At 37.5% G+C, this 16359-nt stretch overlaps 1 protein-coding gene across 8 annotated transcripts in view; it reads left to right on the top strand.

The window, feature by feature from the left end:
• Positions 1–1259: 1259 nt before the first annotated feature.
• SYCP2 (synaptonemal complex protein 2) overlaps positions 1260–16359 on the top strand; it is a 64296-nt gene continuing 49196 nt past the window's right edge. The window contains exons 1-11 of one of the 8 annotated variants that reach the window (XM_065566082.1): positions 1260–1597; positions 3040–3085; positions 5002–5142; positions 7294–7424; positions 8461–8563; positions 10155–10179; positions 12643–12728; positions 13670–13758; positions 14971–15005; positions 15702–15844; positions 15923–15975. In XM_065566082.1, coding sequence (XP_065422154.1) covers positions 3062–3085; positions 5002–5142; positions 7294–7424; positions 8461–8563; positions 10155–10179; positions 12643–12728; positions 13670–13758; positions 14971–15005; positions 15702–15844; positions 15923–15975 — 830 coding nt within the window. In that variant the 5' untranslated portion in view covers positions 1260–1597; positions 3040–3061. Of the gene's footprint in view, positions 2028–3039; positions 3086–5001; positions 5143–7293; positions 7425–8460; positions 8564–10154; positions 10180–12642; positions 12729–13669; positions 13759–14970; positions 15006–15701; positions 15845–15922; positions 15976–16359 lie in introns of those variants that run through there. The other 7 variants (XM_065566085.1, XM_065566086.1, XM_065566083.1 and 4 more) reach the window with 7 other exon arrangements.

Below are 16359 nucleotides of genomic sequence, written 5' to 3'. Positions count from 1 at the left end.
CCAGCTTCACTTGTTAATAACAAAGTCAAAAAAGGGCAAGGCTAAACTTGTCAACACAAGTCTAATGGTTAGAACCAGCTTCTTCCCTGATTAGCTCTTCTGCCTATGATCTCAGACTCACAACTATTTCTGTTAAGGTAATCCAATATGACACCTGATACTGGAGCTTTTTGGCATAAACACCTTTGACTCTTCATAAGGTTTTCCTACATCAGTTGAGCGGACCCCTCATTAGAATATTTAAGATCATGAAGTACTAGAGCAGGAAGAACAAAATCTACAAATCCTTTTTTCCACAGTATTATACTTGGAACTCAATTTTATTTTGGGGACTTGCATAAGGATCTGTTTTGCAAAGGCTTTTCTGTTATACAGTCAAATAGTCAAACTTTTTTCACAATTTTTTTGATCTTATCATCATCTTTCAAATTTTTATATAATCTACAAGCCTGAAAGTGTGTCATCACTTTATTTTTAAATTTCTTGTATGTTTTACTGCTTTCTGACCGGCAACATTAATAAAATCATCCCATGGAACACTTTCCCTCTCCTTTGCTATCGTGTAGATCACCTCTCTTCCTGTTCACAATCACATAACATTGCTGAAGCAATTACAGCAGCTATTTATATAGAAAACACTAGGGAAATATTTAATATATTTTAGCAGTCTTTATTGATAATTAACACCTGAAAACAAGGGAAATGAGTCAGCACCATGAGACCAGCCAGCTTCTTACAAGCCAGTTTGAGTACTGCTGAAATAGCCTACAAATGCTACTTATTCTCACACTTAATCCATGCTACACAGAACACCACCTTAATCTGACCTTTCACTCACATCAGGCAGAAACATATTTCAGTAAGGTAAAGGGTGCACTGTAATGGCAGAGTGTCAAAATGCTGGGAGGGAAGGTTGGTATTCTACATACAGGTGCTTGCTAGTGTCTTGGGTTGGGCAACAAGATCGGTGCATAGATTGGCAGTTTGGGGAGTGGCACCTGCAAAACAAGTATTAATCCCTTTAGATTCAGAGATGAGGAGAAACCAGTGATGTGGAAGTGATGGAGGGGGAGTCATAGTGGGGTCACATGAGGAAAGGGTGTTGTGGAGGGGGGATGCCATCTTAGGGGGTACAGGGGGTTCATGGTGGGGCATCACACGAGAAGGGGTGTCATGGGGGCACAAAAGGAGTGAGGGGAGGAGGAGGCACAAAGAGGGATGTAATGGGGGGGGGGTTAAGAACATAAGAATGGCCATACTGGGTCAGACCAATCACTCTGAGGGGGGTGCCAGATACTTCAGAGGGAAGGACCAAGAGACTGCTCCCAGCTTCTGGCACTTGGGAGCTTAGGCCATGCAGAGTCTGGGGTTCACGGACAGGCTTCTACGACGGCAGAAGGAACCAAAGGGGGGCAGCACTGGAGTCTCGGGGGAAGCCTGTGCAGGGACAGGCTGGGGTTATGGGAACACGGGGTAGTCTGTGGGGGTTTCCACCCCAACGGTCAACGAGGAACACCCGCCTCCTCGACAGCAGCTGATTGGCTAAAAGGCGGAGTCGCGGCACACCGGAGGACAACGCAAACACAGCGCTCAGAAGGTGATTGGCTGGCAAGACGCCGCGCTGCGCTCGCGGGCGGCGATTGGCTAGGAGCCCTTCCCCTCAGTACGAGAAGGTGATTGGCTGAGAGGCTCTGGCGCCCTTTTTGCTCTGGTGGCGGCGAGGTGTGGGTGACGCATTTGTGTGAGTCCAGAAGAGGACACGTACCGTGCTGCCGTCCACCGTCCGTCCCTTCAGAGCCTCCCCGGCGCGGGGGACGGGCCAGCTGACGGGGAGGGGCACATTTTCAGTCACTGTAGGCGTCTGCGGGGAAAGGTCGCTTAAGGAGTGGGCCACGGGGCTAGGAATCGGATTTCTCGCCTCAGTGGGTGGGGGGCAAAGCCCCTCTCCTCGCTGACGGGGTCTGGAGGTGGTCCCAGGGAATAGACGTAGCGCCGCAGTGACTAGAGGCAGGGGGCCCTTTCAGTAGGTAGGCATGGAGAGCAATGCGGGGGTGGGGGGCGATGCCTTTTAGAGTCCATAGGCCTCAGCAGGGATCAAATATCTGTCATGAATCCCTGAGGGCTTGAACTCTCCCACCCCTCCTCTAGCACATCTCGATCCTCAGGCTCACTATGGTGGTAACACAGAAGGTGCTTCCTAGGCAAAAATAAATGGGTTGTGGCCCTCCAGTTGCCACCATTTTTGACAATCTCAGCAGGGAGTTGAAGGATTGAAATGAGCAGGATCATTTCAATGCAATGGTGTGTCATTGCTTCAAAACCATACAGCAGTGGTTGCGGAACCCATCTGCAGAAGGCGTTTGACACCTTGGAGAGGGCATGTTTGAGGCATATTAGCAGGGCAGTACAGAGAACATTGTGTTCGTGCTGTCTGCTGTTTCGGTGAACAAAAAGAGGAAGGGCTTAAATTGCCAAAATATTCCTTGGAGTTTAGCACATTGTTGTGGAATTCTCTGCTTGGTGTCTCCTCTGGATCACTTGTTTTGATCCTCTCACCTACAAACCTGCCCCTTTTTTTAATGTTTTGTCTCCTCATAGCTGCTGATATCTGGACTAGTGACCCCTCTGCCACCTAAGGGGGTGGATCTTTGTTTTTTTGTTGGGCTTCACCGACCCATACCCATTGTCAAATAGATTGGCTCCTTTTCACAAGCATGGAATTATCGCATGCTAATAAAGACCTCTTATTGACTGTAAGATTTCTAAAAGTAAAATGGAACTGTTGAAACTAATTGAAAATTCATTAAGATAAAGCAAAGAATTGCTTGAATACTAAAAATAATCTAGGGTGCATGGTTGGTCTCTGAACAAAACATAATACTTCTTGTAGTGCCCCACTCAAATTTTTAGAAATTCTAATGTACTTTCTTACTGACTAAAAATTAAACCATGCTTGTCAAATCAATTGTAAACTCTACTGGAAAATCCATTTTAGTCATTTGTATTTTTTCTATGACATTTTGTTCCTTTGCTGTACAGCTGATTATGTGAAGTTGCCAAAATGCCAGCTAAACGTGAGGTGCAGGTATGTATTTGTAAGGTAGGAAAACTGTGTTTACTGTGTATTAGTTAGTTGTTGGTTTAAATTAATTAATTTACTACCTTTTCTAGTCCCTAGTTATAAGTAAAGATTTAAATATATTATTTAACAATTGAGCACCATTGTGTGCTTAGGAATACTAGGTCAAGAACTCTAGTTCCTTTCCCCAAGGATTTTATAATGTGACAAATTAGAAAAAACAGTTTGGAAAATTGAAGAATGTAAGAAAATCAGGTATTCATAGACATCTGAGATGTTGAAGAAAGTTTGCATCACTATATATCATTCTTGTTCCTTTTCAAATGATAGCTTTTCAGCTTCCTAATAAAAAAGCTATGAAATGCTAGACAGACTACCTGAGTGACCCTAGGAACAGGACAAAGAATACCAACCTGTATTATTAGTATCGCCCTGCATGGATACAAAATTTGTATGCACATCTGGTCCACAAAAAATGATCAACCAATATAAAGCAGATATCTGCAGATTTGCAGGGCTTCAGATGTGAAATTTGGATCCGCATCCATCCACAATCTGCAAAAATGGTCTGCGGATGCAGATATCTGCAGCTGTAAAGCAAATATCCAGGGATTTGCAGGGCTCTAATTATTAGGTAAATTAGAAAATTAAGAAAATACCACAGAAATAAGATATATTTATTCCAAACTTTTTTTTTTAAGGGACAGGTATACACTTTGAAATGAATAAGGTGCTGTAATGTCAATGTTTAAAAAAAAAAAGATGAGGTGGGTGAGAGATAAGGTTTCCTGAGGAAGAGCTTTGTGTAGATTGTCTCTCTCACTAATAGAAGTTGGTTCAATAAAAGATATTACCTCACCCTCCTTGTCTCTCTAATGTCCCGGGATCAACACAGTTACAATAACATTGTATACAATGTTTTTAAAAATTGTATTAATTTTGCAAACTTTTGGGGAATTTTATTTTCAGCTTGAAACAATTTTTTTGTGAAATCACTATTTTAAATTCAGAACCATCATGTGTTTTGGCGTGTCATATATTGCTGTACAGTAAACAGAATTTTGATGGTACGAAGTAAATAATATTAATGATAGAATGTCTTATTTATACAGTCAACTGATTCTACAGGCCTGATCCTGCAGACACTTAAGTACATGAATAACTTTTCATATGAGTAGTGAAGTGAATTCTATGTAGTTTTGGAATACTAGGAAAAATGCTTTTTTCTTTACATGTTCAGCTTTTCTTTTAAACAATGGTATGGTAGAACTCAATGAGATTACTCATAAGTGTAAAATTGCTCATGTGTTCTGGTGTTAGCAGGATTGGGCCCTATATTTGATATTAAAGATACTGCATCATTAGTTCTATGGCATAATGCTGAACGGTAGCTTTTTAGCACTGTCCAAGAAGCTGGAGTGCTAACATTGTACTGCATGACTGTTACTAACAGTTAAGGCTAATTGTGTTTAACACTTATAATTTTAGATGATATTTTCAAAGAATAACTGTAAGGAAGTAGGACAGTGTGGGCCCCAATCTTGCTGCAACTGAAATCAGTGGAAGTTTGCTATTGATTTCAATTGGACAAGGAGCAGGCCGTTGCTTATTTAAATAATAATAATAATAATAGTTTTTGCTTGATTTTAGTTATCAGGCTAATAAGAAGTAACAATGACTAGTGTCTATCAACTGTTGTCTTTTTCTCATCACTTAGACATCTGATCTTGCAAAGTGATAGTGTTCTATAATGCACTTTTCCACATACTTTCAATATTATCATATTAATATGGGAAAGCACCACATTATTAGCTAAGATCCTGAAGAGGAGTATGTTAAAAAAAATTTGTATCAAACCTTGTTAAAGTAACATAAAATCTCAACATATAGTAATGTAGTTATTTTTTTGTTTTCTTTGGCAGTTGGAAAAATGCATAGATGATGCCACAAGAAAAAATAACTTCCAGTTATTAGAACAATTTCTGCAAACAGAAGGATGTGATAACATTTCTCATAAGTGCAGCAAACAGTTTTTCAACAAATTTGACAAACTTATATGCCGGGTAATTTGCTTTTTATTTCAAAAAGTTTCAGGCTATTATTGCTTGTGGAATATTGCAAAAAACATTATGTGGGATGGTCTGGATTACATCAGCAATTCACTGGAGAGCTGAAAAATAATAAAGACATCAAAACTCAGGGTTTGATAGTAGTATTTCCTTTAGAGAATGAAATATTCGTTATTAAATATCTACTATTATCTACTGTTCAAATTTCTGTTATTTCAATACACTGACCTTAGGTGCTTTGTCATTTTTCACATTTGGCTGGTAAGTGTCACTTTTCTATCTGTACTAATTTTCTTAATACTCTTCCATCATCTCAACTTATCTAAGGGCACCTTCCTGTGCTCCTTGTGCACCCAAAGTTCCCACAGAGATCATTCTGTTCCCTTTTCACTTCCTTTCAACAAAGAACCATGGGTCAGATTTTCAAAAGTCTTCTGCTTTCATAGATGGGACCATCTTCCAGAAGAGCTCAACACCCAGAAGCTCCCACTGAGAATATACTTATTCAATGGGAGCTGCTTGGTGCGAAGTATTTTTGAATAATCTGTCCAGTTATTTAGGTGCCTAAGTGGGAGCTGTTGTTTGGTGAGTTCTTTTAAACATTTGGCCCCTTATAGTTAAGTGATCTCTGCCCACTGCATCCAAAACTCAGTGTGCATGTACAAAGAGAGGTTGTTGAGAGTTTCTCCTCCATCATAATCCCTAGATAGAGGCCAGGCACAATGAGAACTCTTGCACTCTTACTGGGCTAGCGCTTCTGTTGGCTCCAGCCTCTAGTCTACAGAGATATATGAGAGGCGGTTGGGGCAGAGTGTGGTGCAGAAAGGAACACATGGTTCACTTTCTTTAAGGATGATGCAGTGTCTGCCCTCCTCTGAGCTCCAGGAGGTATTGCATTTCCCTTACCTCCCTCAAGGGCAGTATGATTCCACATTGTCCCCAACATGTGCTTGCTTAATGCCACAATTTAACTCTGATTAATTACAACAGTAGAGGTCTGCTGGTTCTAAGGCTACTAATTAACCTTTCAGGTAATTTATACAAACGTTTTATGTTTGTCTGAGCCATTGAGAAGAAATTTCACAATTATATTGTCTATACGATCTGTATTGCTACAAGAATATAGCAGAGTTTTTAGCTGCAATGCTATGCTTGTATATAGCCAGCAACCTAGCAAAAAATGTCTGGTGCATGCTACTAGCGTTTTTTCTTTAAAAAGATCTTCCTTTATGACCACAGTATACTTTTGGATATTTGAATTGATCACACTACATTATATTACTTTTCCTCTGTAATGGTGACCTACTTCTTACTTGACCATTCTAAAGCACCAAATAAATTCCATAGCAGTCATATCTTTTAGTGTTACATTCAAGACTCTAGAAATCAGGTTACATTCAGAGGCGTTTACAATGGCATTGCAGTGCTTACTTTTATGTATCACTTTAATATCAATACTCCACATGTACAGTTATTCAATAGTCCTGTGTTAGAAATACTAATTTTGAAAAAACACGTTTCATTTTAATGTATGTTAATTATACAAATTTAAACATAATGAAATGTGATTATAATTTGACTTTTTCTAATTGAGTTACAGGATATTTAGAAGACTGTCTTGAGGTGTTTTAACAATTATTGTGACCGTTTTTTTTTTCTTTTTTAAACAAATGCATTTTTATTTTTGAAAGGTTTACTTGTTTACTTGTTCATCTTGAGATTGTTCATTTGTTCCTGAGATAAGGTGATTCTCTCCCCAGGAAGAAAAACTTTTTCATATATGCATAAATTAAGATTAGTTACCTCAAATTTTTCAAGAATAACTGCTTGAAAATATGTAGTTTTGAATGAAAGCCTTAGATTTTATTCGGTTTTACTTTTTCTGACACTAAAATTAGATATCTCTAGTGACCTCCAGTGGTAAAGAGTAGTAATGAAAAGGTATAGATTACAACTGAATCATTGGGGCACCGGTCCAACATTTAACAGCAATTTTTTTTCTCTTTCTCTCCAACTGCTTGAAAGAGAAATATTATCCAAGCATATGTAATAATTTATGAGAACACAAAAACATTTATTTTGCTAAATGAAGTACAGATTGCTTTATACTATACACTGAAGCTTCTACTGGTATTTCAATTTTAGGAACTTGACAAACAAGAAGTCAAGAATGTTTCAACTTTGCTAAATTCTCTTCAGAAACATGGTAAAAATATCATCATACCAGGTGGAGATGGTTTTCAAGCAATGATCAAATATGGTCTTGTTGAAAAGATAAGTATAACTAAAATCATACGTATTGCACTATAAAGCATATATAATGCTATGGGTAGTTCAATAAGCAAACATTTTTTTCAAGATTGTTAGAAATTTTGTTAATTCAGAAATAATTGAAGACAAAATAACTGATTAATCAGTTCTAAATATTATACAATAAATTATATCTTGTAAAGAGATGTTGATACAGCACAGTGAAGTCTTCATAAATAATGAAAGGTGTAATTAATTTAGATATTCTAGTAATTATTGGAATAACAATGATAGATATTTCATGTAAGCTTTGTTCCTGGCTAAATTAGGAACCCTTTGTATTTTTGAAAAAGGAGAGAGAAGAGAAAAGAAGTTCTGTTTTTAGGTTTTCATAAAATACTGCATTAGTGCCAAAAGCTGGAATTTCCTGGTGCAATGTGTTAATAAATTTTGCATTAGAGCTAGCAATAGGAGCCTTAGATCTAGCACCTTCAAGGGGTTAACATACAATTTCAATTAATTACTACCAGATCAACCTGTACAATGTGTGCACCAATCCATGACTCAAACTTGTATATTCATACTGATCTAATATAGACAACTTCCAACTTGCATAAAGTATCTGTTTCACTGAATAGAATTAATGGTGGTAGACTTAGAAAATGTTTGCTGCTGGCTTGTTTCTCAGTTGCTTTCAGAAAAAAGAGAAAAATGACAAGATGGGTGATAATGGCATGACTCTATTCACATTTATAGGCAGATTTTCAGCCAGCCTTGTACCCTCTCCCACTTTTTTGTGTAAACAATAGCAGTAACAAAACTGGGCACATAGTTATTGTGAGTACAAATCATGCAGTAGGATATGTAGTTACAGAAGTGATCACTTTGAGCTGCATTTTCTTGAGTATATGTGCAAAATTGGAGGCTGCGGTTGTAATCTACTCAAAGAAATCTGGACACTTTTAAAAATAATAGAAAAGAATAATCTGGAAATGTATAATACAAAATGTTGCTTTTTTGCTTCATGTTTAATAATAAAAGTAATGTTTTTACCCTTTACATGGTTAGTTGGTTTGAAAAGGCAAAAGAAATTCTGATATTTAGAAGAAATGAAAAAAATGAAGCACTTACAAGTCTAGTTGAAGATTTCTTCGATGTTTTGATGGTAAAAATATTTCATAAACCATTTTATAAAATATTAAGCATGAATTTGTAAAAACAGTGATTTAACAGCAAAAGATATTTTCAAACATTCTTTTCCTACTTAATTTTCTTTTTCAGCTAATGTTGCACTGATGTGGTTTTTGACAAAGATAGATTACCAGCTCATTTTGTTAAAAAAATACTATACTTGCATTCAGACTTAAATACTGCCTACTAATAAAAGACCTGACCATGCAAGTGCTTAGTGCACAAATTTCTCAATTTATCCTATTATTTTATCCAAAAGGTAGTAGCAGTGCATGTCTATTAAGCCTCCGAGGCGCTGGTCATGCAAATCATGCTTACATACATGCTTAAATTTATGCAGAGAGACAAGGTAGGTGAGGTAATATCTTTTATTGGACCAACTTCTGTTGGTGAGAGAGACAAGCTTTCGAGCTATACAGAGCTCTTCTTCGGGTCAGGGAAAGGTACTTGAAATGTCACAGCTAAATACAAGATCAAACCGATCATTTTGCATAACTAATTAGTGCACATTCAAGCTGTGACACTGAGTATCTTTTCCCAGACCTAAAGAAAAGCTGTTTGTAGTTTAAAAGCTTGTCTCTTGGCAACAGAAGTTGGTTCAGTAAAAGATATTACCTTACGCATCTTGTCTCTAAGGACTGACACAGCTACAACATCACTCCATATAACTTTATGCCGTCATTGGCACTACTCCTGTTCATAAAATTAAGTGTGTGCATAAATATTTGCACCATTAGGGGTTTAATTATTGACACGTATATTCTATATTGGAATTGGAAAAGGTTCAGAAATCATATGGTAGGGTACGCAGTTACAGAAGTGATCACTTTGATGGGTAGAAATCAGCAGTAGGAAAGGTTCAGAAAAGGGCAACAAAAATGATAAGGGGTATGGGACAGCTTCCATATGAGAGATTAATAAGACTGAGACTTTTCAGCTTGGAAAAGAGACAACTAAGGGGGGGATATAGTAGAGGTCTATAAAATCATGACTGGTGTGGAGAAAATAAACAAGGAAGTGTTATTTACTCCTCATAACACAAGAACTAGGAGTCACCAAATGAAATTAATGGGCAGCAGATATAAAACAAACAAAAGAAATTATTTCTTCACACAATGCACAGTCAACCTGTGGAACTCTGCCAGAGGATATTGTGGAGGCCAAGACTATAACAGGGTTCAAAAAAGAACTATCGGTAGATAAATTTATGGAGGATAGGTCCACCTCTGGCTATTAGCCAGGATGGGCAGGGATGTGTGCCAGAAGCTGGGAATGGGCGACAGGGGATGGATCACTTCATGATTACCTGTTCTGTTCATTCCCTATGAAGCACCTGGCATTGGCCACTGTCAGAAGACAGGATACTGGCTAGACGGATCTTTGACCCAGTATGGTCGTTCTTATGACAGATAGATTAAAATAATATACATGTTTTAGTTGTGGGAGAGAACTGTAAAATCTGAACATTGACCAAATATTTTTAGGTCCATGGACACAGAGTAAATTATTCTGCATGTTAATATGTAAAGTGTTTAAAATGTATTCATATTCTCATTTTATTATAGCTTGTACATGATACCAACAGTGAAGGTATGTACAAAAATCAGTATTTAAGTTACTGTTATTTTGCTAATCATATCCACTTTTTGATTGATCACTACTGAAATAGCTTCTTTATATTACTGGCAAAGGATCTGATCTAGTTAAAATCTATGACCTTTGGAACCATGTGTATTCTGGAAGGTCATGGAAACCCAAACAAACAAGCATTTGTGGAGCCACCTAGAAACACAAGAGCTCAAACAAATGAGCTTTTAAGTCCTTGGGAAATTAAAGCTCCTCACTTGCAGATATCAGTGTGAAGGTAGCAGAAAGTGTTCCCCCAGTATGTTGAAGCAGTTCTCCTATGTGGTCATGACTGAACCATGTGCATACAGAATTGTGTTTTGCCAAACAAGTGTGACGTTTGTTAGATTGCTGTAGCAACTAATAAGCACATTCTTTTTCAAGTATGTGTCCATGAGGATCTCTCACTATGTGGGCAAAGTCAGCATCTTTCAAATAAGTGTCCATTGGGCCACACCAGTGCCATGCATGTCCTCGTGCCTCCCCACCCAAGATCATGAAGGGCAGAGTGATTGCAACTTTTCTGTTTCCTCTTACCGTCCATGGCAGCGAGAGGGAACTAGTGGCGTGTGCCTGCTACCCTTTAGAAGATTTCTCTTCTACCAGTAGTTATCTACTTACAGTTAAATTTCCCTAAATACTTCTCCTTTATTGCTTTGTTTTTCTGATTCAGATAAAAAAACAGAACAACCCCAACCCTCCACCCCCAGATTTTCTAAGTTTCTCCTGTCTGATCAAAGGCAGATCCCATTAGGAGGTGCTGCAGCCTTGAACTATGTCCTTCAGTCATTCAGGCAGCTGGGCCTCATAGCTAACTATAAGAAATCATCTCTCATTCCCTCACAGACAATGGAATTCATAGGAGCTGTATGCAACTCCAAAAATGGCAAAGTCATATGTTTCTGAAGAAAGATTTGTCTCTTTAGTTGATAATCACCCCAGTATCAAATTGAATCCAGCAATGATAGTACAGAACTATCTCAGACTTTAGGTCACCTGTCAGCCTGTACTTGATGCTGCTTGCCAGGCTTTACCATCATCCATTACAAGCCTGGCTACGGTTGGAGTATTGCCCTATGAGACATCAAATGTGCATGCAGATTGTTGTTTCATCATGCAGTCTGTCATCTTTAAACTGAAGACCCCTCTCTGACCCCCAGAAATTTCAGAGAGGGGTCTTTCTCCTACAAAGATACTGATCATGGATGCATTGGAGACAGGTTGGGACATGCATCTTGCCACCTCTAAATACAAGGAACTTGTTCTCAAAAGGATATGACGCTTCACATACATGTACTGAAGCGAAGAGTGATCAGAGTAGCTTGCATGGCATTCTATCCTGTCCTGTGGAATTCCACAATGCAGATTCTCACAGACAACACATCTGTAGAGTACTCTAAGCAAGCAAGGAGGTGCTGCTCATCACCTCTGTATCAACAGGTTATCAGATTATGCATATGATGTCAACAACATGGGATTAACCCAGGAACTCTTCATCTCCCAGGAGTCAACAATAATCTAGGAGATTTTCTAAATAAACAATCCATGACCAACTGCAACGGATATCTGAAGAGCTCCACCATCAAGCCAATATTTCACCAGTGAGGCAATTCAATAATAGTCCGGTTTGATAGCAATGACAATGTGGAATGTCCAGCCTTTTGTTCTAGGGCAAGCATGAGCCCTTGAACAAAAGAACCTTCCTCATACCATGAGATCAAGGTCTTATGTATACCTTTCCAATCCCCTTGATTCCCCGAGTGACGTATAGGATCAGGCAGGATGTAATGATACTAATCCTGATGTCTCCATGTTGGCTGAGACAATGCTAGTTATATTCTCCACGTCTATTTCGTCTCCTATGCCACTTCCAGTAAAAAAGATCCTACTGCAAAGTAGGATGCTTTCCACAAGGAAAACGTATTCCTGTAAATGGAAAAAATATTTAATCTGGACATCTCAACACAATCTTGACATGGTGAAGGCCCTTATTCCAAAGACCCTGGACTGTATTCAGTATTTAAAATATTCTGGCTTGTGGTCACACTGCCATTTATGCCCACGGGTCGAGGAAATGCACAGTGCAGGCCTGGCCCACTACTGTTTAAAAGGTTCTGAGCTCATGTTTGTGGGGCACATGCATATCTAGAGTTGAATCCACACAGATGACACCAAAGAACCTCTTGTATAAGGTAAGCAGCCGTTCTTTTTGCATTTTAACTGCAATATATGGAATTTATAATATCCGTACACTAAATATCAGCAATCTTGTGTGACTTTGGAAAGGAATTATTAATATGGATTGTTTCATTTGTAAATAAAAACATTTTTATTGGATATATAATAATGCTAGACTTGTGAATACTGTTGAAAAACTAATGTGTGCAAAACCTCTCAGTTTTTAACTCTTTTTTCTTAATTGATTAGGTAAAATACAAACATTAGAAAGCTTTATACTGAGAATATGTACCCTTGTAGCTGATGTAAGAATCAATATTTATATTCAGCAAGAGGTAAAAAAAATTTAACCAACATTTTTATTAGTAGGCATTTAACAGAAGGTTGTGAATTTCCTTAGTAATTTAGCTAGACAGATGTCAAAAGGGGAAGAACAAAATAGTTGTAGAAACTTTTTAATGATTCTGCCATCTCTCTAAGAATGTACAAAAGTTTACTTGCCTAGACTAGAAATTCCATTTTAGGCAATAAAGTACAAAGTATATGCTATTTGTCATACAAATACTATAGTGATAAGCATCATATACAAGCATATAAAATATGCTATATTGCAATTGCCAGAAATATCTCTTTTTAAAGTCCATTACTATAAAATGGTTAATAAATTGTATCTGTAGTATACAGTATTTTACATAGTATGCTTTCATGTCAATAAAATATCTTGGGTGAAATCGTGCCCCCGTTGAAATCAATGGGAGTTTTCCCATTGACTTCAGTAGGGCCAGGATTTCATTCCTTGGGTATGAAACTATTATAAAATCATTATCTTTTATAGAAAGACACTCTCCATTAAGGGCTAAATTTTCAAAAGCCCAGCCTTTTTTATGGATACAAATTGCCCACATTTGTTGCATCCATAAAAATTGCAGGTAATTTTTGCTCCAGCAATGAATTGCAGGCACCCTGATTTACATCAACAAGTCAGGATGTTGGCCTTTTAAGTTCTTATATTAGTGTCCATGTTAATGTAATGAATTGAAGTCCAATTGTGTTACTTTGGATTTATACTAGTGTAACTAAGATCGGCACCTGTCACTCTTTTATTTTGCTTTGTGTCACAATCTTCGTTATTTAAACATGTTCCCTTTCTGCTAATTATGTTGTAAACCTACATCAGAGTAGGCCCACAGTGTAATGAGAGAATAATTTTAAAACTTTTTTAAAAAGTTTAATAGTGTGTTTCTTTGTAAACATATTCTTTTTTTCCCCTCTTTAGGCTGTAAGAAAACTTAATTCAATGCTTGATACCATGCCTCGAGAAGCGAGAAAAAAAATTATTTCCACGAAGGAAATGTTCCTTGTCATGTAATTAATTAATCTTTAATATACTTTTTACATGAATATATTGTTTACATAGTTGCGAAGAAAACTTTTTACACCTGACTATTTTATTGGATCCATTTATAACTGTACAAATGTAGGCTCTATTCAGTCCATGATTGCGTTCGTCACTACATAGCACATGGAGACTGCACTTTAGTCCATTCAGGTAATTCTTCCTTGGATGCTCAGATCTGCCCTTCTCTCAGTCATAGCTGAGTCCACCTCACCTGATTGTCCTAAAATAATTGGTTCTTGGGAATCACTTCTGAGGAGTCTTTACGAATGCACTGGTTGGAGGTAGATTGTTCATCCAGGGAAATGTCTTGAAAGGTCTGCATAGCCAAAAGAGAAATCTCCAGGCTTACAGGTCAGAAACATGGAACTGTCATCCATGAAGAAAGATCCATGGAGTATGTGGAAAAAATATTGTGATTTCAGAGGAGTGGAATGTGGAAGATAGAAGGAGGCTACCAGCACCTTTTTCATATGAGTAGACTGTCTCCATGGGGAAGGATGATACTGCTATATAGGATCAGCTGGCACCCCCCAACACACTTGCCCTAGGTGGATTTGAAATGAGTGGCCCTTCATTTCTTCCCTCAACAACAGGTTTTCTTCTGGTTTCTGTTTTTTAAAAACATCTCAAGCATGTGGGACTTTTCCCAGTTTCCTCTGGTGGACATGGTGTTGGGGATTTACTCTGGCTCTAAAGTTTTTTTGCAGAGCCACAGTGGAGTGGCAGAGGAAGAAGTTTGGATTGCAAATCTAAATCTTCTACGCAATCCAGGTTCTTAAACAAAACAGAGGGTAACACCATATGTGGAGCGGGAAGCAGGAGGCATGGAGAATTCATTTCTGCGGTTCTTCACTACCACCCCCAAAGACAGAACAAAACAAATGCATCTAAAGGTCTTTCACATGCAATTAAGGATGCTTACTAAACATTTGGCCTGTAAATTCCTACATTTTAAAATTACTAATTTGTCTGGAGCCAAAAACACTGCTGTTTTATGGATGATATATTGGCCCCATTGAAGTCAATAGCAAAATTATCAGTGAGTTCAGTGGGACCAGGATTTCACTCCATATTTTGAAAGTTATTCTCTCTGATGCCAATATAAGCTTTTCTTATGTACTTTTACATTGCCATTTTATTTGAGTCAAATTGAATCATCTACATTATTTATTTCACAGGAATGATATGGGAAAGAGAATTTTAGATGCTGGAGGTAAGCACTTAAAAGGTTCATTATTAAACTGTTTAATTATTTTGATGTTATATACCCGTTAAAAAGACTGGCAATAAAAAAAGACAAGACTAGTAGTATTCAGTCATCTGAAAAATGTATTTTTCAGAACGGCAGTTAAAAATGGCACATGCAGGATTAATATACATTTAGAAATTTTAAAGCATTTGGAGTATTTTAGGCATTATTTATAATATAAATAATGCATAGCCAGGTCTATCAGTCCCTCCTGGCCTTCTCCACCATAGAAGTTCCAAAATGAATTGAAATAGTGCGGATCTTTGAGGACCATTATCTGCCAACACAGGTTAGAACAGACTTCTGGTAGACAGTAAGCTGGTATACAGCCACCTATCACCCTTTCACCTTCCATGTGTGTTGAGTGCTGTTCTGGTGCACCTGGGGATCTAGCCTGTAATACTTATTTTTGAATAGTAGTTTCTTTAGCAGCTTTATAGCTGTTTTTGTAGAACGTCACTGCATTATATGGTGGCATTTTATTTAATATCAATGTAAGAACATCTAAAATGTACTTTTAGTTTCTTTTTAAGTTGAAATAACTTCGTTTTTTTATATAAGACCTTATATTCAGCAATATTAGTATCTGTTTCCTACATATAAACTTTTAAGCTTGGCATTCTATTTAATTGTACTGTTTCTGTAAAATCTATGTTATAGACTATGACTTGCAAGTAGCCATTACTGAAGCTTTATGCAGAATGACATCAGAAAAACAAAGAGGAGAACTGGCACGCCAGTGGTTTTCTATGGCGTTTGTGACCAATGCATTTAAAGGAATTAAGGACTCTGAGTTTGAAACAGTAAGTCATATAAAAACACTAATTATTTTCAGAGAGAGAAAATGTTACATTACTTAAAGGTGCTCTGCTTCTTAATAGGACTGCAGAAAATTTCTTAACCAGGTGAACGGAATGCTTGGAGACAAAAGAAGGTAAATGAGTATTGCTAAAGGAAAGATGTTTTCAGGTTGGAATCGAATGGCTATTCAGAAAGAAAATGTCAGAAAAAAACCCTTTTTTTAATTAATTCTGAGCTACAATAATATTAGCAGAAGCACATGATGCTGCTCTGTTGCAAAAACAGCCAAGGTGCCATGCACAACTATAACATTTTAGAATCAATAAATAGCAAATATAATGAGAAATGCTGAAGGGTTTGGTGTATGTTCATTGTTGTTATCTTTTATAACTAGAGGCTGGGTTTATAAAATTCCCAAATGTGTGTTTATAAAAAGATAACTTCAAGTTAGGGTTGTGGGAATAACTATTTCGAGAAATACATACAAAGAGTATTACAGTTTTTAAAAATAACTAAG

This window comes from Chrysemys picta, chromosome 13, assembly GCF_011386835.1.
Source record: "Chrysemys picta bellii isolate R12L10 chromosome 13, ASM1138683v2, whole genome shotgun sequence".
NCBI classification, from domain to species: Eukaryota; Metazoa; Chordata; order Testudines; family Emydidae; genus Chrysemys; species Chrysemys picta.
The sequence above is the reverse complement of the archived record's forward strand: the minus strand, read 5'-3'. Positions and strand labels throughout refer to the sequence as shown.